Raw genomic sequence first — 27,874 nt, 5'->3', positions numbered from 1 at the left:
GCATGTGACGGCTGCATGGTGCACTTGGTGAGAAGCAACTGCACCAACTCGAAGGAGACTTCATCAAGTCTGACAAATTTATACCTATAAAGCAACACTTTGAAAGGCGGTGACCAACTATGGTCAACGACTTGACAAAAGTGAGTCACTCGAACGTGACATATGCATATTGCTGATTGCCTTCAAATGCAGCTATGAAGGATATGCCATTCAGGTTTTTCTTGGAATCTCATGTGTTGATAGCATCATACATAAAGATGAATGGCATCTCTTCCTATGAATACCTTCTTCCTAATGCATAATAAGCACATAGCATAATGCATAAATGAGAAGTAACATGAACCCGCTTCATAATGCATTTATTGCAAAATATATAATAATGCATGACATAGGTGCTAATAACTGCTTATAAACATCTAGATAAGCAATTAATAAGCAACTAGATAAGGAATTATACAGCCTAGTCATAATGCCCTATGAACAAAATGTTATAATGCACTATATTAAAATAATGAGGACAATGAGCCTCATAGGGCTAGATTTCCATTCCACTACAAACCCTTTAACACACCCCGTCTTGCGCAACAAACACGAGTCATTATTTTTATTAGCACACAGAAATGACATTCTGGGTCAGCATCGAGGGATTTTAGTGAAAATTCTGTGAATAAGTGAGAATGTGTAGAAACTAAGTATGTTTGTGAGTGAAAGAGACTGTCCACTGTTGGAGTTAGAAGACCCTATAAAAGTAAGACCTACCAGTTCAGCTCTGCATTATTCACACTGACATCCTGTACGCCCTGGGCACTCAAAACGAGTCACTTATTTGCTCACACAAACAGACACACATAAGCGCACACACACGAAACACACATGGCATGTGCAAGCAACCACACAGTCTCACACTCACACATACACAAAAGTATGTGGACACCTGCTCGTCGAACATGTCATTCCAAAATCATGGGCATTAATATGGAGTTGGTCCCCCCTTTGGTGCTATGACAGCCTCCACTCTTCTGGGAAGGCTTTCCACTAGATGTTGGAACATTGCTGCGAGGACTTGCTTTCATTCAGCCACAAGAACATTAGTGAGGTCGGGCACTGATGTTGGGTGATTTGGAACACCGACAGCGAGCCAGGCCCATTCAACCCAAAGGTGTTCGATGGGGTTGAGGTCAGGACTCTGTGCAGGCCAGTCAAGTTCTTCCACACCGATCTCGACAAACCATTTCTGTATGGACCTCACTTTGTGCATGGGGGCATTGTAATGCTGAAACGGAAAGGGCCTTCCCCTCCAACTGTTGCCACAAAGTTGGAAGCACAGAATCATCTAGAATGTCATTGTATTCTGTGGCGTTAATATTTCCCGTCACAGGAACTAAGGGGCCTAGCCCGAACCATGAAAAACAGCCCCAGACCATTATTTCTCCTCCACCAAATGTTACAGCTGACACTATGCATTGGGGCAGGTAGCCTTCTCCTGACATCCGCCAAACCCAGATTTGTCCGTCGGACTACCAGATGGTGAAGTGTGATTCATCACTCCAGAGAACACGTCTCCACTGCTCAACCCATTTCATGAAGCGCCCGACGAACAGTTATTGTGCTGACGTTGCATCCAGAGGCAGTTTGGAACTTGGTAGTGAGTGTTGCAACCGTGGACTGTCGATTTTTACACGCTACAGCTCTCTGAGGTTCCGTTCTGTGTGCCTGTGTTGCCTACGATTTTGCGACTGAGCCGTTGTTGCTCTTAGAAGTTTCCACTTCACAATAACAGCACTTTCATTTGACCATGGCAGCTTTAGCAGGGAAGAAATTTGATAACCTAACTTGTTGGAAAGGTGGCACTCAGCTCTTCGGTACGGCCATTCTCCTGCCATTGTTTGTCTATGGAGAATTGCATGGCTGTGTGCTCGATGTCACACACCTGTCAGCAACGGGTATGGGTGAAATAGCCAAATTCACTCATTTGAAGGGGGTGTCAACACAATTTTGTAGTGTATATCCATATAGCCACTGGCTCACTGTGACAAGGAGAATATGACACCGATTGCGGTTTTCCGCAATCTGATTAAACCTATTCCTGGACTAAAAAGCACTTGGAATGAAGAATAAGAGCTAATCCAAAAAGGGAGAGAATACTACTTGCTTCAGTGCTCCTGAACACACATTCGTGACTCGTCGTGACGCTTCACTTTTTGCTGGATTTACTGTTTGGTTTGGCCCCTCACATTTCCATACCACTCCCACAACACCTCAAACAGTGGGGAAAGAGCATTGAGTCCATATAAACCAGACAGGGTCCAAGATTCTCAAGTTATCCAAGATGCATGTTTTTCAGCTAGAGAGGATGTGTGTCACTAACACATTCTCTCCGTATGTCTCCTCAAACATATTACACAGAACCTCAAAGTGCTCCCCGCAAAACCAACTCCAGAAGGGTTTTTGGTGGGGGGAGGGTGGGGGTTAATAATACTGTGAGGGGCAGCTCCGCAACTCCACCACTAAAACAGTCCCAACCGTGGAGAACAGAACCAATAAAGTCTGGTAAGGATGACCAGGGGACTTGTCGAGCCTGGATATGCAAGGTAACTGTTTCCTAAGGATGGACAGAAATAGCGGTATTGTGTAGAAAGAGGGGTTACACAGACAAATGAGGGAAAAGTGCAACAGAGAAACATTAGAAACAACATTTATTGACAAACATTGCGGCGCCGACAGAGATGGCCGCCTCGCTTTCCTAGGAAACTATGCAGTTTTTTGTTTTTTTACGTGTTATTTCTTACATTAGTACCCCAGGTCATCTTAGGTTTCATTACATACAGTCGAGAAGAACTACTGTATATAAGATCAGCGTCAACTCACCATCAGTACGACCAAGAATATGTTTTTCGCGACGGGGATCCTGTGTTCTGCCTTACAAACAGGACAACGGAATGGATCGCATGCAGCGACCCAAAAAAACGACTCCGAAAAAGAGGGAAACGAGGCGGTCTTCTAGTCAGACTCCGGAGACGGGCACACCGTGCACCACTCCCTAGCATTCTTCTTGCCAATGTCCAGTCTCTTGACAACAAGGTTGATGAAATCCGAGCAAGGGTAGCATTCCAGAGGGACATCAGAGACTGTAACGTTCTGTGCTTCACGGAAACATGGCTCACTGGAGAGACGCTATCCGAAGCGGTGCAGCCAACGGGTTTTTCCACGCATCGCGCCAACAGAAACAAACACCTTTCTGGTAAGAAGAGGGGTGGGGGCGTATGCCTTATGGCTAACGAGACATGGTGCGATGAAAGAAACATACAGGAACTCAAATCCTTCTGTTCACCTGATTTAGAATTCCTCACAATCAAATGTAGACCGCATTATCTACCAAGAGAATTCTCTTCGATTATAATCACAGCCGTATATATCCCCCCCAAGCAGACACATCGATGGCTCTGAACGAACTTTATTTAACTCTTTGCAAACTGGAAACCGTTTATCCGGAGGCTGCATTCATTGTAGCTGGGGATTTTAACAAGGCTAATCTGAAAACAAGACTCCCTAAATTTTATCAGCATATCGATTGCGCAACCAGGGGTGGAAAAACCTTGGATCACTGTTACTCTAACTTCCGCGACGCATATAAGGCCCTGCCCCGCCCCCCTTTCGGAAAAGCTGACCACGACTCCATTTTGCTGATCCCTGCCTACAGACAGAAACTGAAACAAGAAGCTCCCACGCTGAGGTCTGTCCAACGCTGGTCCGACCAAGCTGACTCCACACTCCAAGACTGCTTTCATCACGTGGACTGGGACATGTTTCGTATTGTGTCAGATAACAACATTGACGAATACGCTGATTCGGTGTGCGAGTTCATTAGAACGTGCGTTGAAGATGTCGTTCCCATAGCAATGATTAAAACATTCCCTAACCAGAAACCGTGGTTTGATGGCAGCATTCGCGTGAAACTGAAAGCGCGAACCACTGCTTTTAATCAGGGCAAGGTGTCTGGTAACATGACCGAGTACAAACAGTGCAGCTATTCCCTCCGCAAGGCTATCAAACAAGCTAAGCGTCAGTACAGAGACAAAGTAGAATCTCAATTCAACGGCTCAGACACAAGAGGCATGTGGCAGGGTCTACAGACAATCACGGACTACAGGAAGAAATCCAGCCCAGTCACGGACCAGGATGTCTTGCTCCCAGGCAGACTAAATAACTTTTTTGCCCGCTTTGAGGACAATACAGTGCCACTGACACGGCCTGCAACGGAAACATGCGGTCTCTCCTTCACTGCAGCCGAGGTGAGTAAAACATTTAAACGTGTTAACCCTCGCAAGGCTGCAGGCCCAGACGGCATCCCCAGCCGCGCCCTCAGAGCATGCGCAGACCAGCTGGCTGGTGTGTTTACGGACATATTCAATTGATCGCTATACCAGTCTGCTGTTCCAACATGCTTCAAGAGGGCCACCATTGTTCCTGTTCCCAAGAAAGCTAAGGTAACTGAGCTAAACGACTACCGCCCCGTAGCACTCACTTCCGTCATCATGAAGTGCTTTGAGAGACTAGTCAAGGACCATATCACCTCCACCCTACCTGACACCCTAGACCCACTCCAATTTCCTTACCGCCCAAATAGGTCCACAGACGATGCAATCTCAACCACACTGCACACTGCCCAAATCCATCTGGACAAGAGGAATACCTATGTGAGAATGCTGTTCATCGACTACAGCTCGGCATTCAACACCATAGTACCCTCCAAGCTCGTCATCAAGCTCGAGACCCTGGGTCTCGACCCCGCCCTGTGCAACTGGGTACTGGACTTCCTGACGGGCCGCCCCCAGGTGGTGAGGGTAGGTAACAACATCTCCTCCCCGCTGATCCTTAACACTGGGGCCCCACAAGGGTGCGTTCTGAGCCCTCTCCTGTACTCCCTGTTCACCCACGACTGCGTGGCCACGCACGCCTCCAACTCAATCATCAAGTTTGCGGACAACACAACTGTGGTAGGCTTGATTACCAACAACGACGAGACGGCCTACAGGGAGGAGGTGAGGGCCCTCGGAGTGTGGTGTCAGGAAAATAACCTCACACTCAACGTCAACAAAACTAAGGAGATGATTGTGGACTTCAGGAAACAGCAGAGGGAACACCCCCTATCCACATCGATGGAACAGTAGTGGAGAGGGTAGCAAGTTTTAAGTTCCTCGGCATACACATCACAGACAAACTGAATTGGTCCACTCACACAGACAGCATCGTGAAGAAGGCGCAGCAGCGCCTCTTCAACCTCAGGAGGCTGAAGAAATTCGGCTTATCACCAAAAGCACTCACAAACTTCTACAGATGCACAATCGAGAGCATCCTGGCGGGCTGTATCACCGCCTGGTACGGCAACTGCTCCGCCCTCAACCGTAAGGCTCTCCAGAGGGTAGTGAGGTCTGCACAACGCATCACCGGGGCAAACTACCTGCCCTCCAGGACACACCTACACCACCCGATGTTACAGGAAGGCCATAAAGATCATCAAGGACATCAACCACCCGAGCCACTGCCTGTTCACCCCGCTATCATCCAGAAGGCGAGGTCAGTACAGGTGCATCAAAGCTGGGACCGAGAGACTGAAAAACAGCTTCTATCTCAAGGCCATCAGACTGTTAAACAGCCACCACTAACATTGAGTGGCTGCTGCCAACACACTGACACTGACTCAACTCCAGCCACTTTAATAATGGGAATTGATGGGAAATGATGTAAATATATCACTAGCCACTTTAAACAATGCTACCTTATATAATGTTACTTACCCTACATTATTCATCTCATATGCATACGTATATACTGTACTCTATATCATCGACTGCATCCTTATGTAATACATGTATCACTAGCCACTTTAACTATGCCACTTTGTTTACATACTCATCTCATATGTATATACTGTACTCGATACCATCTACTGTATCTTGCCTATGCTGCCTTGTACCATCACTCATTCATATATCCTTATGTACATATTCTTTATCCCCTTACACTGTGTATAAGACAGTAGTTTAGGAATTGTTAGTTAGATTACTTGTTGGTTATTACTGCATTGTCGGAACTAGAAGCACAAGCATTTCGCTACACTCGCATTAACATCTGCTAACCATGTGTATGTGACAAATAAAATTTGATTTGATTTGTAGGGTTACTTGTCTATGAATGTGCATCCTTCTTTCTTGATGTACTATTTTGTACTCAACTGCTCTAAATCACATACTATGGTCATTTGAGAGAAGCCTGTCTCCAGTGCCAATAATGATTTCAAATGTTGTACTGCACAGCTCTAAATAACAATCTGTAGCTCTTATACTGAACATTGTTTTTTTTGTAAAACAATCAAGTTAATTGAATGTACGGCTAAGCATCTTCTGAAACACCTGACCATAGACTACGGATGTAAGAAGTGTGTATACATACAGTATCAATCAAAAGTTTGGACACCTACTCATTCAAGGGTTTTTGTCCATCTGGTTTGCGCTTAGTGGGACTATCATTTGTTTTTCAACAGGACAACGACCCAACACACTTCCAGGCTGTGTAAGGGCTACTTGATCAAGAAGATGAGTAATTGAGTGCCGCATCAGATTACCTGGCCTCCACAATCGCCCGACCACAACCCAATTGAGATGGTTTGGGATTAATTGAACCGCAAAGTGAAGGAAAAGCAGCCAAAAAGTGCTCAGCATGTGGGAACTCCTTCAAGACTGTTGAAAAAGCATTCCAGGTGAAGCTGGTTGAGAGAATGCCAAGTGTGTGCAAAGTTGTCATCAAGGCAACTTTGGCCACTTTGAAGAATCTCAAATATATTTTGATTTGCTTAACACTTTGTTGTTACTACATGATTCCATGTGTTATTTCATCGTGTTGATGTCTTCACTATTATTCTACAATGTATAAATGAGTAAAAATAAAGAAATGAGTAGGTGTGTCCAAACTTTTGACTGGTACAGTAATATATATATTAATACGTTATATCAGCATAATAAATTGCATATTTCTCCTTCCAAAACAGATTTCTTGATTGGAGTTCAGTAGCCTAAGTAAATCACATCTAAATGTCTATTTTTCAGGTAAATTAAAAGGTTTAGTTTTAAGGTCACTTTCTTTTTTACAACTTGGGGAAAGGGGCATTCCAACTGACTCACCTATGATTTTCTCCTGGTAGCCCTTGGTGAAGAACTGCATGGCAGTCGCGGCTCTCCACGGAGTTTTTAGAAGTCCCTGTCTTTGCGGGTCCTCCCCGAGCCCCCGGAGAATAGTGGTGTAGGCAGCCGCAAGACAAGGCAAGTTGATCTCGTTGTCTTCCATACTTCGGGTGCGCTCATGCTTCCAGCCCTCTACCACCGAGGACCCTGTGTACGAACTCGACTCACCGGCCGTCCCCGTCCCTTGAGCTAGGCCTACCAAGATCTGGTTGTCTTTTTTTACCAAGTGTCCATTAATAGAACTTTCGTTCGTAGTCGGTTTACTGTCCACTTCTTTATCGTGACACTGTTTTGAGCGCTCCATAGTTCAGAATTGACGTAAGGTCGTTTCACTAATGGAGGATGCGCTTTCCAGTGTTTTTCGCTTAAGGGACGCAGCTTTGTTTTTGAATGCACCACCTGCAAAGTACACTGCCGTCACCGGAATGCATCAAAGTACATGAAGCACTCACTCTCAGACGTTGGTACCCCATGGGCTTTATTTATATGCGATATAATCCTCGTGCATTTCTATTGGTCGAGCATTTTGTGTACGTCACGTTCTGTCAGTTGTATGTAAGCCAATGGAGAACATTGCCTGTCTACCCAAACTCCTTTCTCCGGCCAAATGCTACGCCACGCCCACTGATGTTAGTTTCTTCTCTGGAATGAGTCTGCCTCTGAGTACCCCCCTGATGGTTTTGAGAATGAAAATGTATTCTAGACCGTCTGATTGGTCTCAGAAACCAATGGGTTGGGCGTTTTGAAAATTCGTCATTGGCATTGGTACTCTGATTGGTTGGGATGATCCAATCACTGACGACTGTTTTGGCCAATGCCTCTCATTTTGAGGTCACCATAAACCACTTAAATTATGGCAGTCTCTAACCATCCAACCTTTTTATGCTAGTAAAGTACATGTCAGATACAAAAAAATGTAATGAAAGGCCTGATGTTAACAGAACATTTGTCAGTAAACTTCCCAAATGTTGACAAGGTGATCTTTTTGTGGCAGTAAAATGAATTATGTGAGAAATGTCGGTGGAAACGCTTTTATGAGCAAATATGTATATAATAACAAAGTAAACTTGGGAGTCATGTGATGATATGTTTTGTGTCGTCCTCCCACTATGACTTGTCAAGAGAGCATACAATTTATTAGGCTACAGATTAAATAAATTATGAACTTCACAGGGTGGTGAAAGTGCAAGGTGATGAGCTTGATGCTCCTTTCCAATAAATATCGAGGGTCTTATTCTGGTGACATGTTCGTCAATGCTTGGCTTTCATTTGACAAATAAAAATAATCTACCACTTTTGTCCTAATCTCCTTTAGGCTATATCCGCACTGTATCTGTGAGCTGTTGGCTGGAGCGCACATGCCAATACCAGTGTGCACACTCCCTGTATAACAACATTTTTCGTGAGATGTTTAACTTGTATTTTATATTCAGTACATGGGAATTTAACCACTAAAGGTATTTTTATGTGCACTAAATCATCCCGCACAGCCTTTTATCCGCAACAAGTCAATTTGATGTAAAAACATCTCTGGTGGAAAACACGTTTTTATGCAGAATTTAGAATATTCGCATGAACATCTGTCACCAATCAGGCTGGAATTCAGTTTGAGTCGTCAGGCAATCCAGAACACTCATTCTGTATGGATCCGAATATGCCACAGTTGGAGGATATACACTATTCAGTGAATTTACTATGTAATATGCCACCATGTATTCATTTAATAAACAATGTCAAAAGTAGATTTAACATTACTTGAGTTGATTCATGTCAATCTTAGGAAAAGGTGTATATTTCCAGTGGTGGAAAAAGTAAGCAATTTTCATACTTGAGTAAAAGTAAAGAGGCCTTAATAGAAAACTACTGAAGTAAAAGTCTGAAAGTATTTGGTTTTAAATATACTTAAGTATCAAAAGTAAAAGTAGAAATTATTTCATATCCTTATTAAGCAAACCAGATGGCACCATTTTCTTGTTTTTTTATTCATGGATAGCCAGGGACACACTCCGACGTAATTTAAAAACAAAACATTTGTTTTTAGTGAGTACGCCGTATCAGAGGCAGTAGAGATGACCAGGGACGTGCTCTTGATAAAGTGTGTGAATTGGACACTTTTCCTGTCCCGCTAAGCATTCAAAATGTAACCAATACTTTGGGTTGTCAGGGAAAATGTTTGTAGTAAAAAATACATTATTTTCTTTAGGAATGTAGTGAAGTAGCAGTATTAAAAAATATAAATGGTAAAGTAGATACCCCAAAAAACAACTTCAGTACTTTAAAGTATTTTTACTTAAGTACTTTACACCACTTCTAAATTTCAGTGTTTTTCCTCAATAGTTTTTCATAAAAATTAAAGTTAGGAAATCCCAGTGAATCACAGGCTACCACAATTCAGCTATTGCACTCAAATAAAAGACAGGGTAAAACATCTGTTGTAGCCTACAATGGATAAATAACTTCAACTCATTATCAGTGATGTTGAATGTGTTATGAAGGTTATGACACTGCAACACTCCAAGGTCTGTTTTGACTTGTTTTACAAATGCCTTATGTCTACCCCCTTCAAGTAAATTGTTACCGTTATATTCACAATCACAACTAGTGATTGTTATAGGTCTATTCAGTCTCAACATGTTAAAAAAAAAATTGTTACGGTATTTTTAAACAGGTGTCAGTTTCCTTAATAAAACAGATAGAGTAGCAGACCAAATTGTGCTACAGTTGTGCTTATTTGTATGTTCTTCTATAAAAAGTTATTTAAAAAATAAAAATAAAGACTGGATGGAAAACATTTATTTTTATTCAATAGTCGGATAGAGTACAATAAAAAAAAAAAAGTAAATATACTATATTGTTTTAAAAACAATACAAGCTAAGAGGAAATTGGTGAACAGGAAAAACCTAAATTGAGATGCTGAACAGAATAACCATTTATGTGTGCCCTTATCAGTTGCTCTCTTCATGTTCTATATTTGTCACAGCTATTTCAAGTGCTCAGGATATTTCGCTTTGATGCCATCTATGAAATTCCTCTAACTCCTAGTTACATATCAGAGAAGAAATTATTCATCGAAAGATCTGCATCACGAGCATACCAAACAGTGCTAATGAAACTGGAAACCTATGAGACAGACTACATATTCTGATGAAATGCTAAACAAAAAAGGTCTCAAAATCAGCACCAATCCACAAATGAGCATTATATAATATTTAGTTGTGACCTATAACCCTAAGTAAACAGACATATGGAGCAAAATATATATAAACAAATATATTTAAAAAATCAGTCCATGATGTGATCTTATGTTTAATTTTTGTTGAAGGCAAATGCTGAGAGCTTGGCTGAGGTGTCTAAGGACTTTTTCTTTTTGGCACTGGTCTTGTCTGCCTCACTCTGTCCGTTCTCTTCTCCCCTGCCCTCTTCTTCTCCTCGCTTTCGTTTTTTCATATCCACCACGTCTCCAGACTGTCCTTTTGCCCGCTCTGTCCAGGTCTGAACAAAAAAGAAGAGAGAAAATCATAATACGTAGTAATAGTTAATATTTCTCTTCACAGAGTCTTCAGTTGGAATTCAATTGCAAACCAAATTCAAATATGACATTTGTATCATACACAGCTTGACAACAAAGCACACGAACACACACATGGTCCCCAACTCAGCCATGCAGTTTTAAATTGCATCCTGTTATGTGTAATCACTACTGGCAGACAGGGACACTTCTTGTTCAGCAGCCCGGCGGCCTTTTCTCCTTGTGTATCTCTCTGGGAAGAGACAAAAGGCCTGGGTAGCATCCCAAATGGCACTCTAATTCCCTATATAGGGAATAGGGTGCCATTTGGAACGCAGGCCTAGAAGTAAAATGGAGCCATGATGAGTCATGAAGCGGAGCGCGTGGTGGCGGGCAGGGCCCACTCTCCGCGTTCTCACAACCTCCCACTCCTATTCTTCACACCCGACTCACTGAATAGTAAATACAAGCCTTAAATGTGCCCCCAGTCGCCTGCAGTATATTTACTGGCTAATTTACAACCATACACACCAACACACACCCTTTAGGAATCATTACCATAAGATCAATACACTGTGCCCACTACCCACAGACACACTGGGTTTCCAAGCAACAGGCATATAAAGCCTCCATCTCTCTCTGATCCCCTTTTCCCCTCCTTTAGGCTATGCGGAGTGTCATCCACTCCCTCCGCTGAGTGGCTTGGTGTGTGCAGGGTCACGAACAGGTCCTCAACACAGGGGAACACAGATACAAATGCAGTGTGTGTTTTTGCAGGTTACTCTATCACAAAGGTAAAAGGCAAGTAATAGCACTATAGAATAGACTGGGGTTTAAAATAGGGCTAGATATGTGCACGGGGGGGCGAGGGGAGGTCGGGATGGCTACAGGTGCCCAAGCACCTGCCTAAATATGTCCAACCATGACAGTGACCCTTCAAATTTGATTATATTGAAAACCTGTCTGTCTTTTAGAGAGGGGAGGGCAGGTGTGCAGGTCAGAGTCCAAATTGAGCAAAAAACTGAGCAAAAGCCAGTCAGATCTACCACAAAATATATCCTAGTGAATTACATTTGAACCAAGACCTCGCATAGTGAGGTAGCAAATCAAATAAAACTTTATTTGTCATATGCGCCGAATACAACAGGTGTAGACCTTACCGTGAAATGCTTACTTACAAGCCCTTAACCAACAGTGCAGTTCACGAAGAGTTAAGAAAATATTTACAAAACGAGCTAAAGTAAAAAATAATAAAAAGTAACAATGAAATAACAATAAAGAGGCTATATACAGGGGGTACCGAGTCAATGTGCAGGGGTACAGGTTAGTCAAGGTAATTTGTACATGTAGGTAGGGGTGAAGTGACTATGCATAGATAATAAACAGCGAGTAGCAGCAGTGTACAAAACAAATGCAAGGGTCAATGTAAATAGTCCGGTGGCCATTTGATTAATTGTTCAGCAGTCTTATTTATGGCTTGGGGGTGGCTTAGGTCCTGGATGGCAGGAAGTGCTACCCTCTGTAGCACCTTTCGTCAGATGCAGAGCAGTTGCCATACGAGGCAGTGATGCAACCAGTCAGGATGCTCTCGATGGTGCAGCTGTATAACTTTGAAAAGATTTGTCATGGGTCCCCAAATCCTCAGTCTCCTCTTCACGATTGTCTTGGTGTGTTTGGACCATGATAGTTCGCTAGTGATGTGGAGACCAAGGAGCTTAAAGAAAAAAAGCTCTCAACCCGCTCCACTACAGCCCCGTCGATGATAATGGGTGCCTGTTCGGCCCTCCTTTTCCTGTAGTCCACGGTCAGCTCCTTTGTCTTGCTCACACTGAGGGCAAGGGACACTCAGGGACATTCAGCCCCCTTAAGTTAATACTTTGTAGCGCCACCTTTTGCTGCGATTACAGCTGTAAGTCGCTTGGGGTATGTCTCTATCAGTTTTGCACATCGAGAGACTGAATTTTTTTCCCATTCCTCCTTGCAAAACAGCTCGAGCTCAGTGAGGTTGGATGGAGAGCATTTGTGAACAGCAGTTTTCAGTTCTTTCCACAGATTCTCGATTGGATTCAGGTCTGGACTTTGACTTGGCCATTCTAACACCTGGATATGTTTATTTTTGAACCATTCCATTGTAGATTTTGCTTTATGTTTTGGATCATTGTCTTGTTGGAAGACAAATCTCCGTCCCAGTCTCAGGTCTGTGTTCCTTGTTCTTCATGATGCTCTCTGCGCTTTTAACGGTCCTCTGAGACTATCACAGTGCAGGTGCATTTATACGGAGACTTGATTACACACAGGTGGATTGTATTTATCATCATTAGTCATTTAGGTCAACATTGGATCATTCAGAGATCCTCACTGAACTTCTGGAGAGAGTTTGCTGCACTGAAAGTAAAGGGGCTGAATAATTTTGCACGCCCAATTTTTCAGTTTTTGATTTGTTAAAAAAAGTTTGAAATATATCCAATAAATGTTGTTCCACTTCATGATTGTGTCCCACTTGTTGTTGATTCTTCACAAAAAAATAGTTTTATATCTATATGTTTGAAGCCTGAAATGTGGCAAAAGGTCGCAAAGTTCAAGTGGGCCGAATACTTTCGCAAGGCACTGTATGTCGCAACGGACTAAATATATTGACCAATCTTGTGGAATATATGATGGATACGCCACAGTGAATAGTGTTGTTGTGTATGTGTGTATGTATAAGCCCACACCAACACAGATGGGCATAAGTCTGTATACAGCCTGGGGTTAAGGGAGCGTTAGCCTGGGAATGGTAATTACCACTCATTCCAACGCGTTAATGGAGGGGTTTCGGTGAGGACCATCACCTCCCGGGCAATTCCACATTTACAATATAAAACCACACCAATTTGACAGGTTGTCTTAAAGGCTTTATTTAATGGCATGGTCTTTTGGAAAAATATTTAAATTGTATTTGAGGAATTTAAATACTGTACATGCTGCAGTAAAAAATTAACTTGTGTTGTACAGGTTTTTATTTAAAATTTAACTAGGCAAGTCAGTTAAGAACAAATTCTTATTTACTATGAAGGCCTACCCCGACCAAACCCTCCCCTAACCCAGACGACGCTGGGCCAATAGTGCACCGCCCTATGGGACTCCCGATCACGGCCGGTTGTGATACAAAACCATGGCTCGAAACAGGGTCTGTGGTGATGTGCCTTAGACCGCTGCGCCACTAGTGAGCCGGTTAAGCAGCTTCCAGCCTTCTAGCAATGTTTTTGGAATTTCCTTTCAACTTAGACAACCAAGTGAGAGGAGTTCCTTACTAATTAGTGAACTTAATTCAACAATCAAGTACAAGGGTCGAACAAAAACCCGCAGAGACTAGCCCTCCATGGAATGTGTTTGACACGTGGTGTAGATGAAGGGGCAGAGACAATTGAGACATGGATTGGGTATGTGTGCTATTCAGAGAGTGAATGGGCAAGACAAAAGATTTAAGTGGCTTTGAACGTGGAATGGTAGTAGGTGCCAGGCGCACCGGAATTAGTATGTCAAGAACTGCAACGCTGCTGGGTTTTTCACGTGCAACAGTTTCCCGTGTGTATCAATAATGGGTCACCACCAAAAGGACATCCAGCAAACTTGACATACCAGTGGGCCATTGGAGTCAACATGGGCCAGCCTTCCTGTGGAACGCTTTGGACACCTTGTAGAGTCCATGCCCCACGAATTGAGGGCAAAAGTGTGTGTGTGTGGGGGGGGGAGATGAGGAGTCTTCAATAGATACAGGGGGATTTTGGATTAACTGTATGTGTTTGATAAATAAGAAGTATCTAAAGGGGCATTTCTGCCTTGTCACATGGGAATAAGGGGTCTTGTGGGATAAAGATGTTTCATCACTTTTAGAGTGCGCTTGATAAGTATTTGGGCAGTAAAAAAAAGATGGGCTCTATACTCCAGCAATTTCGATTTGAGATCAAATATTGAATATTAAGCACAAAAACAGAATGTCACCAAAGATTTGGGTGTATTTTCATTCAAACATTTTCAACAGTGTGTTTTGGGTCTTGTATTGCTAAATGTTGACGTTCCACCATCACAATGAGTCAGGGGGGATTTTCTTGTACACGCGCAGTAGATGTTACTAGATGTTACTGAACACATAAATTAGAACCAGGTCATTTGAATACACCACATTAATCAAGTAGATATATAATCTCTCTCACAGACAAAAGTATCATAGCACCATGTGTTAATTAAGGAAGCACACACACACACACACAAGGTGTGTAAGGTGTCTTACCAGCCGGTCGTCTGCAGACAGGGTCCTGAAGCGGCCAATGGCCTCCTTGATGACATCCGTCTCCTCCAGATCGGGGTTGTCAGCCAGGATGATCCTCCTATTATCCTCCAGCCACAGCTGGAAGCCCGACTTGTGCCTGACATACACACCTTACATTAATTGTCGTACACCTAGTCTCATTCACTCTGCACCAGTTTCCGTTATGGGATCAATACACTCTACGCACAAAAGTACCTCAAACTACATAGAGAGCGATGCAAACAGAGCGCCTTCGCTCCATTTAGAATGGAATGAAGGTGGCCTGTGTGGTTCCAGCCACTGGACACATGTAAGCCAGAGGGCATTAGTTCAAATCTGGCCCACTCACGCCATATTTTCAACACTCTTCAATAAAGCAAAATAATTCAAGGAGTGGAACTGCCCCACTGATTAATAATGAATAATAAATGGGAAGAAGACCTTTTCCCACCGTTATAATTTGCATACATCTTCTCCAGTGATTGTAAACAGTACTCATTACTCACTTCTTATTCTCAACATTTTCTGCTGGTGAGGCTGGAGGCGGTGCCTCGGTCTGTTTCAGGCTACACACTACCGGCTCCCGCTCCTCCACTGCTTTCTTATTGGCTGTTTTGGGAGCGTTCATGTGCAGCAGTGTAGACTGGGTCTGCAGAAGACAACAGCGTGTTTAAGTCACCAGCAGTCCAATATGCATTGCACCGTAATGCTTATGTCAACACTGTCAAACATGTAAACGCTGTAATACTCAGAACCATTTATTCCCACACAACCAAAAGGTTGGTGGTATTTGATCACTCACTCTCCTAACATTTCTTAAGCTTCTGACTATTGTGTTGTACCTTGGTCTTCGGTCTGGGAGCCAGAGGCTTAAGGAAAGGTGTTTTGTTCAGTTTCCCCGTGGAGCCGGAGCTGCTCAGCAGAGCAGTGGGCTTCTTGCTGGACGACATCATGCTGTCCAGGACGTTTGTCACCCTGTTCTGACCCCCCGCCGAACCCGACCTCCCTGACCCGCTGCTCACCTGAGGTCAAAACCCAAGTATGATGGGTCACATGTTATGTATTTAACACATTCAATAGATACTTTTAAGCAAGAAAATGACACTTCCTTTCTAGTAAGGGGTCTCTCGATATTGGTTTAACCCGCCCCAAAAGCACAAGTGACTTACCTTGAAAGGGTTCACACGTCCTTCTTTGTTTACTGTAAGGAAGGAAAGAAGGCTAATGTTTAACAACGTGTGATAATGTCACATATAACAACAGTCATTGCCAAGTATATTCTTGGTGTTAACAAGCGCTTCCCTTAGGTTTTGTCTTAGGCAAGGTTCAGGGCACCCCAAAGGGACTTCCTGGAAACCCCAACATTTAAACTGAAAAGTGTCTAGATGGGGTGCAACAGATTTAAGAGTGTGTGTAGCATACAACTACGTGTTTATGTACCCATTGGGAACACGTGAATCTATAATCAAAAGGATGGCAGTGGACCATTGACTAGTGTATCCAGGAGAACTGAATGGCATTCCATGTTCTCACCAGGTTTGGGAGAAGGTTTCTCAGGTGATGCAGCAGTCCCTTTAGCGAAGGGATTTAGACCTACAGGGTAAAGACAAGTCAGAGACTTTTATACAACAATGCACAAACTCTGTAAACAAGACTGACGTTTACTGCCTTAAATTGTGTTTAAAAACACAATGCAGATCTGCGAACCTTGACATTTCTTTTATGACTACCACTTCAGTGCGGCACCACTGGACCCCATGACAGAACATGTGCGACACCCACACTGCTCATTTTTATGCTGATGATACTGTTATTTACTGTTGTGCCTCGTCTCTTACAAAAGCTTTCCAGACCTTGCAGACTGCTATACCATGTGTCAATTGAAGCTTATCCTCAATACTGACAAAACTAAACTAATGGTGTTTTCTAAATCAAGAATTAGACCTCTGAACCTTTCACCTATTACTACCTGTCAGGGCAATGAGATTGAGACTGTAACCTCATAAATATCTTGGTATTTTAATTGATGACAGCCTCTTTTAAGTTGCACATTCAACAACTTACAAAAAAAATTGTAGCTGAAATTGGGATTTTATTTTAGGAATAAGACCTGTTTTTCTTTTTGAAGCCAGGAGGAGGCTAGTATCAGCTACATTTCTGCCTTTACTAGACTAAGGGGATATTTTATATATGAATGCTTTCGCTCAGTGTTTGAGATCAATTGACACCCTTTACCATGGCGTTTTTGAGATTTATTTTAAACAGCAAAATCCTTACGCACCACTGCACTTTGTATACCAGGGTTGGCTGGCCTTCTCTAGTCACTAGTAGGTTCAGTCACTGGTATACTTTTATTTACAAAGCCATTTTGGGTTTACTACCCTTTTATTGTTCAGAAATGTGGTGGGTACTCTTCGTTTGCTGGACTTTATCCTGCTAGCTGTTCCAAATGTCTGAACTGAATTTGGTAAAAGGGCTTTTATGTACTCTGCACCATCATACTTTTAAACTGGGAGAACCCGATTGGTATTTTTAAATCACTGATGAATGATCTTGAGACTGATTCCCTGACCTTTCAACGTTTTTAATTTGCTGTTTTAGGATTTTGTTATACTCTTGTGAATTCTGTTTTTTATTAGATTACTTACAGATTTAAATGTTGTTTGTCTGTAATTTTGTAATGACTTGGTGCTGCCTATCTTGGCTAGGACGCTCTTGAAAAAGAGATTTCAAACCTCAGAGCACTTCCTGGTTAAATAAAATAAATAAAAAATCTAACAAATGCACATTTTTTTTTGCCTAATTATGCTGTTGGCCGAACACTGACTCAGTAGAAATGGTAGGCTATAGACTGTTGTGGGTACTTGGTAATTGGCTGCTCTTCAGTCGCTAACTAGAAATATATGTTTAAAAATGTACACGTGTGTAATCCTTAGTCCAAAAACAAATAGCTAATAAAATAGCTATTATAGCCAAGACACTGCCTACAATAGCAGCCAATGTGTGGTGTTCAATGTAGGTCAACATTCCAGACTTCTGAAAATATTATGCAGGGCTTGATACTGCAGGGTAGAGGTCTGCGATGGACCGATTTCCTCATTCCACCCGCAAGCGCAGCTTTTCATACCGCATTTTACACATATGTGACGCAACTCAAAATGCGTAATAATAACCCAAGAAATAGGTTCAATTAGAGATTCTCATATAGCCCATTATATTAGGCTATCGGTATTCCTGGGCTATATCAGCCAATATGCTAGATGTAGTTTAAAGAGAGCAGAGTTGGAGAGACTTGCACTTTCTCCTGAGCTACGTTTTAGAGCCTACCTTTAAGTTTCGAATTGGCTCATTCATCCACCCTCATCTCCCATGTAACTATCCCCCGGGTCATTGTTGCAAATGAGAATGTGTTCTCAGTCAACTTACCTGGTAAAATAAGGGTTAAACATTTTTATTATAATAATATTCAGACAAGACAAATATGGGTGATCAATATTTATTTCTAGACAATGTAGTAAACTATAGCCTAAATCATATCTAGGAAGAACATTTCCTTGGAAATAATACTGCCCTGTTCTTCTCCACACACGCATAGGCTATAGCCTACTCTATTTAATTGAGACTACACGTACACCTGATCTCACACATGTGGCAACTGAACTTGAAGCTGCAAGAATGATGAAAGCGAACACTTGCACTTTCTCTTGAGCTACATATAGGAAATAGCCTACCTTTTAGGAGGACAATTTGCATACAGAGACAAGTAAACGGGTAATCAATGATTTTTTAAATATTTTTTTTTATAAATGAAAGACCGCAATGCTCGCTCACCATGGTAGCCTGTGTGCGTGTTGTGCCTTTTCCTTTCCTCTCATTTTTTGATTATACCTCGACTCACATTGGTTGAGCGGCCTCCACTTCTTTCCATCATCAATATTTATTTAAAGACACTGTAAAAAACTATAGTTTAATCATATTTAAGTTAATTTCCTTGGAAAGGTGCTCTCCTTGGAGAGGAGAGGTAGGATACTGAATTTGAAGCAGCAGATTTCTGAGTGTGTGTGTGAATAATGCGACAAAGATGTGGTTTTAATACAATAGGTAGCCTGACGCGAACAAAGCAGAAAGATGACCGTTTCCAAATAATGTGCAGGACAGTTAAAATATTTTAATCTGAAAGGTGTCTGTGTGACTGCCCGTTCCCACCTGCAGCAGGAAAAATGCAGATCGCACCGCAATGATCCCTGTTGGGACCCGCAGGTCTCACAGGCATCCGCAGGAATGCAGCCCTGATATAACCTGTTTAGTCACTTGTCCTTCAGACAAGAGGTGACTGAAAATGTTGTATTGTTAGATGCAAGAAACCACATTTTTTTTATTCCCATACCATTATTATTACAAAGAATCAGACCAAAATACCCTCTGCCGATTGGCTTCTTAGCTTATTCAAGCCCGTCTCAAAATACAACACTGCCCCTTTTAAAAAAGCTCTTTACCTGACTCACTTTTCAAAGAGGTCTAGAAATGTATGCCTACGCGTTTTCTGCTCTTGTAGCAAGCAATCACTCCCCCATCGCTGACCGGAAACTTGACATAATAACTTACTAACTAGCAAAGAACATGACCAAATGTGCACACACGGCAACCTCATTTATCACTCGTGCCTGTCAATGCAATAGAGTCCTCATCCGATGCACTCTGCCTAATCTTTAATAGTCTAACATAACCTTCTGTGAAGGACTGTATTAGCGGGACAACTCTCGTCGCCATGTCTGTTTCCATCCAGGCATCCACCTCAAATGTTTCCTATCAATGCGCTCGCGACTACTACCGTTGCGTAGCTCTAAGCATGTGCAGGCAAGAAAGTGTTCTTGCTTGGTTATAGTTGACCAAACGCTGTACCTAACTACCGTCGTAGTAATGATGCCTTCGCTAAGGAGACAACTAGGAAATAGTGGTTGTGCTTAACACATACAATTTTGGAAAATGTACTTGTGACATAACAGTTTATCAGTTTATTCTCCATTTTCCTCACATCAGTGTTGTTAACGGACAAAGTGGTGCACTGCAAACCAACTTGAGGGAGGAAAACAGTACGACTACTATGTGGGGTGAGCGGGAGCTAGAGATTTTTTGTCCTCGGATTGGCTCAGCGCCAACTTCAGACAGTTGAGTCAAAAACCAATGTGTCATCTAGAAGCCTATTCTTTACGTATTTTGAGGTAGTTTTTCGTACCGTGTACTTTGACCTCAAATTGCATGCATGGTACACAAAATGCGTGCAGGTTGGCAGGTCTGCAAATGGAAGAAACTGTGAAGGATGTTGATTGTTTTGACATGCAGGAGATGGGAGGGGTGGGAGAGGAAATGGAGAGGTATTCCCTCGACTTACCTTGTCTTTTGCTCTCTGCTACATCCCCTTCGTCCATATGTTCTTCCTGACCCTGCTCTTCATCCACCTCTTCCTCCTGTGCTCGTCTGTGGCTGCTGTGTTGGCGATCTGCACCCATCTCACTGCTGCTCTGGCTGTACCTGGAATAACAAACAGATATTATCATGAATCCCAACATAAGGAATTATCTACACAGAATTTGATCTCAACTCATTCAAGTTAGTCTCAGAACAGATTTTTGGTGCTTCATGCAAATTATGGCAGTGTTCAGTTGGGAGAAAACATTTTTAAACAAAGTGAAACTGAGTTTCTATACGGATTTCCCCAGTAAGAACAGATGGTCATTTTCCGTTTCGCTACAGTTTGCCCTACTGAACATGACTAGTTGGTCATGCCCAGGTACACACTTAAATGTATTGGTTCCTATGTTCAAACAAGGATACCAACCCTCACACACTGCTAAGCCAGTTTCAACCAACGCATCCTAACATCATCTTAAAACCAAAAATTATTTCGATTTATGATCACTTCTTCTATCAACCATGTTATTTTGTCATTTTCATTATGTGACAACCACCAACATATGGTATGTATGTTTTCAAACATACAATAACACAAACAAACACAAATGTACTTACCCAGTGTTCCGTCTGGTGTACTGGAGTGGCTCCTCCTCTTCCTCCTCCTGGGGCTCCTCCCCCTGCAGCTGATTAGCCTTCTCCAGGGCCAGATCGCTGAGGCGCTGGGCCAGGGCCATGCGGCGGGACCGCGAGGCGTAGCGGATGGCCAGGGTCACTACGTTCTGGGTCATCAGCTCGGCCAGCTCCACGGAGCGGAATTCCCTCTCCAGCTTACACGACAGCTGCAGATTGAAACACCCAATGTATGGATAACTAATCATAGTTATCTTCTTCGATAAAAAAATGTTCTCGTTTTAAACAAGATATTTTGTTACGAAAAGATGCTCGACTATGCATATAATTGACAGCTTTGGAAAGAAAACACTGACGTTTCCAAAACTGCAAAGATATTATCTGTGAGTGCCACAGAACTTATGCTACAGGCAAAACCAAGATGAAATTTCAAACAGGAAATGGCCCAGATTCTGAAGGCGCTATGTATGTTCCAATGTCTCCTTATATGGCTGTGAATGCGCCATGAATGAGCCTACACTTTGTCGTTTCCCCAAGGTGTCTGCAGCATTGTGACGTATTTGTAGGCATATCATTGGACGATTGACCATAAGAGACTATTTACCAGGTGTCCGCTTGGTGTCCTCCGTCGAAATTATTCCGTCCAGCTGCGTCCACTTTTCCATTTGGTTCAGAGGAGAAAGGCAACTGCCACGAATGATTTATCATCGAATAGATGTGAAAAACACCTTGAGGATTGATTCTAAACAACATTTGCCATGTTTCTGTCGATATTATGGAGTTAATTTGGAAAAAAGTTTGGCGTTGTAATGACTGAATTTTCTGTTTTTTTTCTTAGCCAAACGTGATGAACAAAACGGAGCGATTTCTCCTACACAAATAATCTTTTTGGAAAAACTGAACATTTGCTATCTAACAGAGTCTCCTCATTGAAAACAACCGAAGTTCTTCAAAGGTAAATGATTTTATTTGAATGCTTTTCTTGTTTTTGTGAAAATGTTGCCTGCTGAATGCTAGGCTAATGCTATGCTAGCTATCAATACCTCTCACGCAAATGCTTGTGTAGCGATGGTTGAAAAGCATATTTTGAAAATCTGAGATGACAGTGTTGTTAACAAAAGGCTAAGCTTGTGAGTGAATATATTTCTTTAATTTCATTTGCGATTTTCATGAATAGTTAACGTTGCGTTATGCTAATGAGCTTGAGGCTATGATTACGCACCCGGATCCGGGATTGCTCGACGCTAGAGGTTAATACAGTAATTTAACCAAGGTATTTTACTAAGGTAACACATACATTTGGTATGCATTCCAAAATGTTGGTTTTAATTTGGAACCTTTGCCTCATCACACCTGTGTGTAGGACTTATTTTGATGTGAGGACCCAATGCTGAGGAAAAGTATTTTCAATAAACCTTTCCTGTGAATATGCCTGTCATTTTGTGCTGAACCAAACCCCCCCCAAAGTCCCAACAAAATAAATTTAAATTCTGTTGCTCTGGAAAGGTTGAGATATCCAATGTAAACAATTCCAAATTCTAATCCCAAACTAGGCTATGGATCTAAGGAGGGTTTCCAGGCTCAGTGGACCCATGAATTGCTGTTACTGTACTCACAGCAAACATCTTCATGAGCAGCTCCTGCTGTTCTTTCTGGGCTTGGCTCTGGCCTTCCTCGTCAATCTCATAGCCGCTGGACGACATGAAGCCGTAGTGGTTGTGGAGGAGCACCGAGCGCCAGTACTGCTCCTGGAAGGAGAGAGAGGGACAGAGACAGTGAGTGGGGCTATGTACAGGTAGCTACCAAAATAAAGGAAACACTTGAGTAAATGAAGGTTCTGGCAGCTCTTATGGTGTGGGTTGCATTTCCCTGGCATGGTTTAGGTCCACTCAACCGCTTAAGAGGGCAAGGTAAACACCAATAAATACACATTCTGAGTGATCAACTTCAACCTATGGTGAATCATTTTTATCCTGATTGGAGTGGTCTCTTCCAGGATGACAAAGCCCCCATCCACATGGTAAGGAATGGTTTGATGAGCACAAAAACAATGTAAACAATATGCCTTGGCCATCTCAGTAACCAGATCTCAACCCAATGGAACACTTATGGGAGATTCTGGAGTGGCGCCTGAGACAGCGTTTTCCACCACCATCAACAACACACAAAATGATGGAATTTCACAAATAAGAATGGTGTCGCATCCCTCCAATAGAGTTCCAGACACTTGTAGAATCTATACCAAGGCGCATTGAACTAGTTCTGGTGGCTCGTGGTGGCCCAACACCCAATAAGACACTACATTGGCATTTCCTTTATTTTGTTACCCACATGTGTATGTATACAGGGTCATATATCAAAGAGATATTCAAGGACATTTCTGTTTAAAGGCTATTTGCAGGTTCTAAATAGCTGCAATGGTAGCTCAAGCAACCCAATAGATCAACTATAAAGCTCTAGGTAGGCAGTGTCTCTCCAAAGGCTGAGCTGACTAGCATAGCATAGCATGGACTGTATATGTTGGCCTTACTGACCTCCATCGGGCCCTTAGCCTTACTGACCTCCATCTGGCCCTTCTCTGTGGTGGTCTGACAGAGGGGCAGCTTGAAGGGAAGGACGGCCACAGCAGGCCTGGGCAACGTGGGGGGATACCGGGACCCTTTACATGGGATACACCTGGAGGAAAGAAGATGAAGAGATGGATTAATCATAGAATTTACACAACCTCTTCATTTTCTATTACCAGGTCTTTAAGGGCCAGAGTCCTGCTGTTTTTCATTCTCTCTCCATCTCATCAGGGCAATCAGTGACATACATTGATTAATTAGCTACCAGGTAGAAAAGAAAACAACGTGGCCTAGGGTGGTCTACCAGTCTAAGCCTCTGCCCCTGGCACACGTACAGTACTAGTCAAGTTTGGACACACCTACTCATTCAAGGGTTTTTCTTTATTTGTATTATTTTCTACATTGTAGAATAATAGTGAATACATCAAAACTATAAAACACATATGGGATCACGTAGTAAGCAAAAATGTGCTAAACAAATCAAAATATATATTATATTCTTCAAAGTAGCCACCCTTTGCCTTGATGACAGCTTTGCACTCTTGGCATTGTCTCAACCAGCTGCATGAGGAATGCATTTCAATTAACAGGTGTGTCTTGTTAAAAATTTTATTTGTGGAATTTATTTCCTTATTAATGCCTTTGAGCCAATCAGTTGTGCTGTCACAAGGTAGGGGTGGTATACAGAAGATACCCCTATTTGGTAAAAGACCAATTCCATATTATAGCAAGAACAGCTGAAATATGCATAGAGAAACAACCACTTTACCTGAGCTGCTGGGGGTTCTCATGCACTCCCACCACCCAGTAGTGGTCTGACTTGCCCTTGCAGTTATCCCTGGTGTTACACACAGGTGTCCACATGTTTCCCAAGGAGCGGTTTAGCAGGCGCACCACACCCTCAGAGTCAATGAAGCATGGGGTTCCTGGAAAACAAGTGATGAATAAGTGATGTGCAAGAGATTGTTCGAATGAAGATGGCTCTGTACACTGATCAGTTTGGCGTTTTCCCCACTGATGGTTAAGGTAAGGATCTGGGGAGAGCAGGCTGATCCTAGATCTGTGCCTAGGGCTGTTGCGGTGATCATATTAGCGGTACACCGGCAGTCATGAGTCATGGACATGCTTCGTCTTTGGTAATACCCAACTTGGAAACGACTCAGTTGAACAGCAGGTTGAACATGGTCATTGTAGATGTTTCAAAGCCTAACACAATGAAATGGACAGCTTTCTAAGGTAATGATTAATTCAAAACACCCATATGCATATTAGAGCTTACAGTATGCATACACATAGGCTTGTGAGCCCAAACCAAAAAAAATGATCTGAATTAAAATTATGGTTGAGCTGTTATACAGTACATAGACTACCGCATATTATGCATGGTAGAAAACCAAAATTAAACTGATTTATGATGTCTATGATAGATAATTGGTATAGCCTTTGATTGTCGACTGTATTATTATGCATACTGGATAGACTGGTTACCTTCTGCTACGTTCCAAAATGTCTATCCATGACCTGGGAGAGAACGTTTAGCCCTAGGCCATGCTGTTGGTTCAGGGTTGGAGAGCCCATGGCATACAGAGTTTGGGCAAAATGTCACCTTTCGCACAGCGAGAGCATGCTCCTCAAAAAGTGGTTGATGAGTGGAGTGAAAGTGTTCTTCTATTTCTTAGCTGCTCATATTAATTTGATGATCCTCTATAAAACCGAAATAGCCTACCAATCATTAAAAACGGACGCAAAAATACAAAATATGCATGTGTGAATAGCTGCATGCATGAACCAGACATATGAATTCTGCCTATATTCAAAGCCTACTTTAGACCAGTCATCACAACGTCAGCCACCTTCCATATTTTGCCGACCCAACGTAAAGTCCCTAATAGAAAACTTACTTGCATGACTTCTATAAACTGCATTGCTGACCATCATATAGGCTACACGTGTGCTCTCAACACAGTTAGTGTAGGCAATCTCCATGTCACATTCACAAATCTCCAAACTATCTTTGTGGAACTGGCAGAGGCTCAAAATGTAAACTGCAGCTACTCGCTGTTAACAAAATGGCTGGTACATTGTGTCCACAGACACGCTTGAGGAAATAGACATTTGAAACATCATGGGAAAATAATAAAAAGGAGGGCACAGGCTTGACTCACCAGATTCCCCGGGACTTGATCAACCCCGGTGCTATCCATGGTGCTATATCTCCGCTACTAGGCCTATTTGCTTGTCGGTTTGTTTAGCAGAGAATCGGACATGTTCCCCGTGACAAAGTCACCACAATAAGCAGTAAAGTAAAAACAGCCACAACCTTCCGAATTCCCCCTGATAGCCAGGTGCAAGGGGAGAGAAAAGGCCTGACTTCTTTCAGCCAAAGGTAAGCTAAAACAAATGTAATTTTCAATAGGCTGTAGGCTAATAACCTCATAATATTGTAGGTCTGCATTTAAACTAGGCTACATCAACAAATTGTGTGTCGACTTTGACAGAACTTTAAGTTGATTAAATTGTGACATATACAACAAGAAACCATAAACCTGATTCCTGTCCATATTTCTCCATTTACAGTGGTGTAATTATGTCCGATTTTCTTTGCTGGTATTATTTGCTTTTAAAAGCATTTCTGGTATGAACAGGAATACCGGGATATTCTCGGGAAGGAAAATGTGTAGACTTCTGGGAAAATATTAAGCCCTTATCCTTACCTTAGCCATCAGTGTGGAAAACGCCAAACTGATCTTAGGTCAATATACAGAGTCAACTTCATTCTACAATCTTTTGCACATCACTTTTCAAAGAGTTTCCGGTTTGGTGTCTACTGAACACGGCCCAACAGCAGCTAGCATTTGAGAGGAGGTGTGGCCTGACTCACCCTCGGCTGTGAAGCCTAACCATGAAAGGTGAGATTTGCGGGAGAGGGGGAGGGGCTCCCCGTGGATGACCTGACGCCTCTTCTGTCCAAACTGCAGCAGCTGGACACCTAGGGCCTGTTCTCCGTCAAACCCTGTGCCTGAGGACAGACAAACACAATAGTGGTTAGATACGCCTTCTCAGAAGTAGAGCTACATTACCCATCATACCCGTCATTATGCTTCTAAGAGGATTGGGACTCTGTTTAGCATCTGATGCTTGTTTACTCTGTGCATTAGTATGCGTGTCTACCTCGGTGGTAGACGACGAGCAGTTGCTCCCCATGCCCAGCAATGCAGACCACGGGTCCGGGCAGGCTGAACAGCTCCCTCTGCACCCCTCCGATGGAGAAGAGGCGCAGAATGAGGGCACTGGTGGCAGCCGCCGCCCAGCCCTGGCCCAGGCATAGGGCCTGCACATCCTCCCCCTTGGGCAGATCCACCATCCACTCCTTGTTGGTGTCCCACGATGAGAAGTGAAGGCACTGGAGCTTACTGTGGAGGGGAAGAAGGGAGGGGAGAGAGATACAGTGAAGTGGCTTAGGTTCCGTTTGAAAAAAATGGGTAATCAATTTCAGTGTCTTTGCTAGCTTGTGGTGCCAATACAAAGGGGTCTTTCACAAGAGACTTGGGAATATCGAAATTGATTTCCCTTTTTAATCCTTCAAGATGCAAAGTTGGTCGAGAACCAGTTTGGCTAATAAAACTCAGACAAGGCTTTTGTGGGAAAATATCCCCAGAAACATGAATAGCTAATATCTAAATGTCCCAGTTATAAGGCCATTAAAAACTTCACGCAAACAGAATGTCGTATGCAGTCCGTTCTAAAAGCCACACAAAAGTATGTGGAAATACATGTGAAAAAGATGATCTGTCTGTTTGAAGTGTGTAGCGGCCAATAGATATGTGGTCTACCTGGCGAGCTCGGCGGTGCCGGGGCAGGCAAGCAGCATGGCCTCCTGGGAGAGGTCTGCCACGGTGTGGCCCAGGGAGTTGGTGAGGTGCATTGCATGGTGCACGGCTGTGTCGTGGAACTCCACATCAATGGCGTTGTCCTGGTCGTCATTGTAGCCGCGCACAATTCCCACCGAGTTCCACATCTGACAGAAGGAGTACAGAATACATTATCTCTGGGTTAGACAGCTTTGTGGATAACTCACTTAGACTACTTTTGAGGTCTGAAACCATCCGACAAACAAGTTGATTTTTGGATTGCAATGTTCCTTTAATAGGGCATGTAAGTACATCTCTAGAAAATTCATGAAACTTATTATTTCCTATATTAATACAAAACCATCAACTT

At 42.8% G+C, this 27,874-nt stretch overlaps 2 protein-coding genes across 6 annotated transcripts in view; both read right to left on the bottom strand.

The window, feature by feature from the left end:
- The window catches only part of LOC135507840 (GTP cyclohydrolase 1-like), a 29,697-nt gene extending 21,991 nt beyond the window's left edge, over positions 1-7,706 (bottom strand). Inside the window, exon 1 of the mRNA XM_064927534.1 lies at positions 7,182-7,706. Coding sequence (XP_064783606.1) covers positions 7,182-7,545 — 364 coding nt within the window. The 5' untranslated portion in view covers positions 7,546-7,706. The remainder of the gene's footprint in view (positions 1-7,181) is intronic.
- Positions 7,707-10,023: 2,317 nt separating this feature from the next.
- Positions 10,024-27,874, bottom strand: part of wdhd1 (WD repeat and HMG-box DNA binding protein 1) — a 43,522-nt gene continuing 25,671 nt past the window's right edge. For 3 of the 5 annotated variants that reach the window (XM_064927527.1, XM_064927529.1, XM_064927528.1), the window contains exons 13-26: positions 27,487-27,671; positions 26,825-27,066; positions 26,535-26,672; positions 24,423-24,579; positions 23,621-23,762; positions 22,703-22,834; positions 21,072-21,295; positions 20,434-20,573; positions 16,575-16,634; positions 16,211-16,242; positions 15,884-16,063; positions 15,548-15,690; positions 15,024-15,159; positions 10,024-10,734 (exon numbers count right to left, since the gene is read on the bottom strand). In XM_064927527.1, the coding sequence (XP_064783599.1) occupies positions 10,549-10,734; positions 15,024-15,159; positions 15,548-15,690; positions 15,884-16,063; positions 16,211-16,242; positions 16,575-16,634; positions 20,434-20,573; positions 21,072-21,295; positions 22,703-22,834; positions 23,621-23,762; positions 24,423-24,579; positions 26,535-26,672; positions 26,825-27,066; positions 27,487-27,671 (2,097 nt within the window). In that variant the 3' untranslated portion in view covers positions 10,024-10,548. The remainder of the gene's footprint in view (positions 10,735-15,023; positions 15,160-15,547; positions 15,691-15,883; positions 16,064-16,210; positions 16,243-16,574; positions 16,635-20,433; positions 20,574-21,071; positions 21,296-22,702; positions 22,835-23,620; positions 23,763-24,422; positions 24,580-26,534; positions 26,673-26,824; positions 27,067-27,486; positions 27,672-27,874) is intronic. The other 2 variants (XM_064927530.1, XM_064927531.1) reach the window with 1 other exon arrangement.

Source organism: Oncorhynchus masou, chromosome 21 (genome assembly GCF_036934945.1).
Source record: "Oncorhynchus masou masou isolate Uvic2021 chromosome 21, UVic_Omas_1.1, whole genome shotgun sequence".
NCBI classification, from domain to species: Eukaryota; Metazoa; Chordata; class Actinopteri; order Salmoniformes; family Salmonidae; genus Oncorhynchus; species Oncorhynchus masou.
The sequence above is the reverse complement of the archived record's forward strand: the minus strand, read 5'-3'. Positions and strand labels throughout refer to the sequence as shown.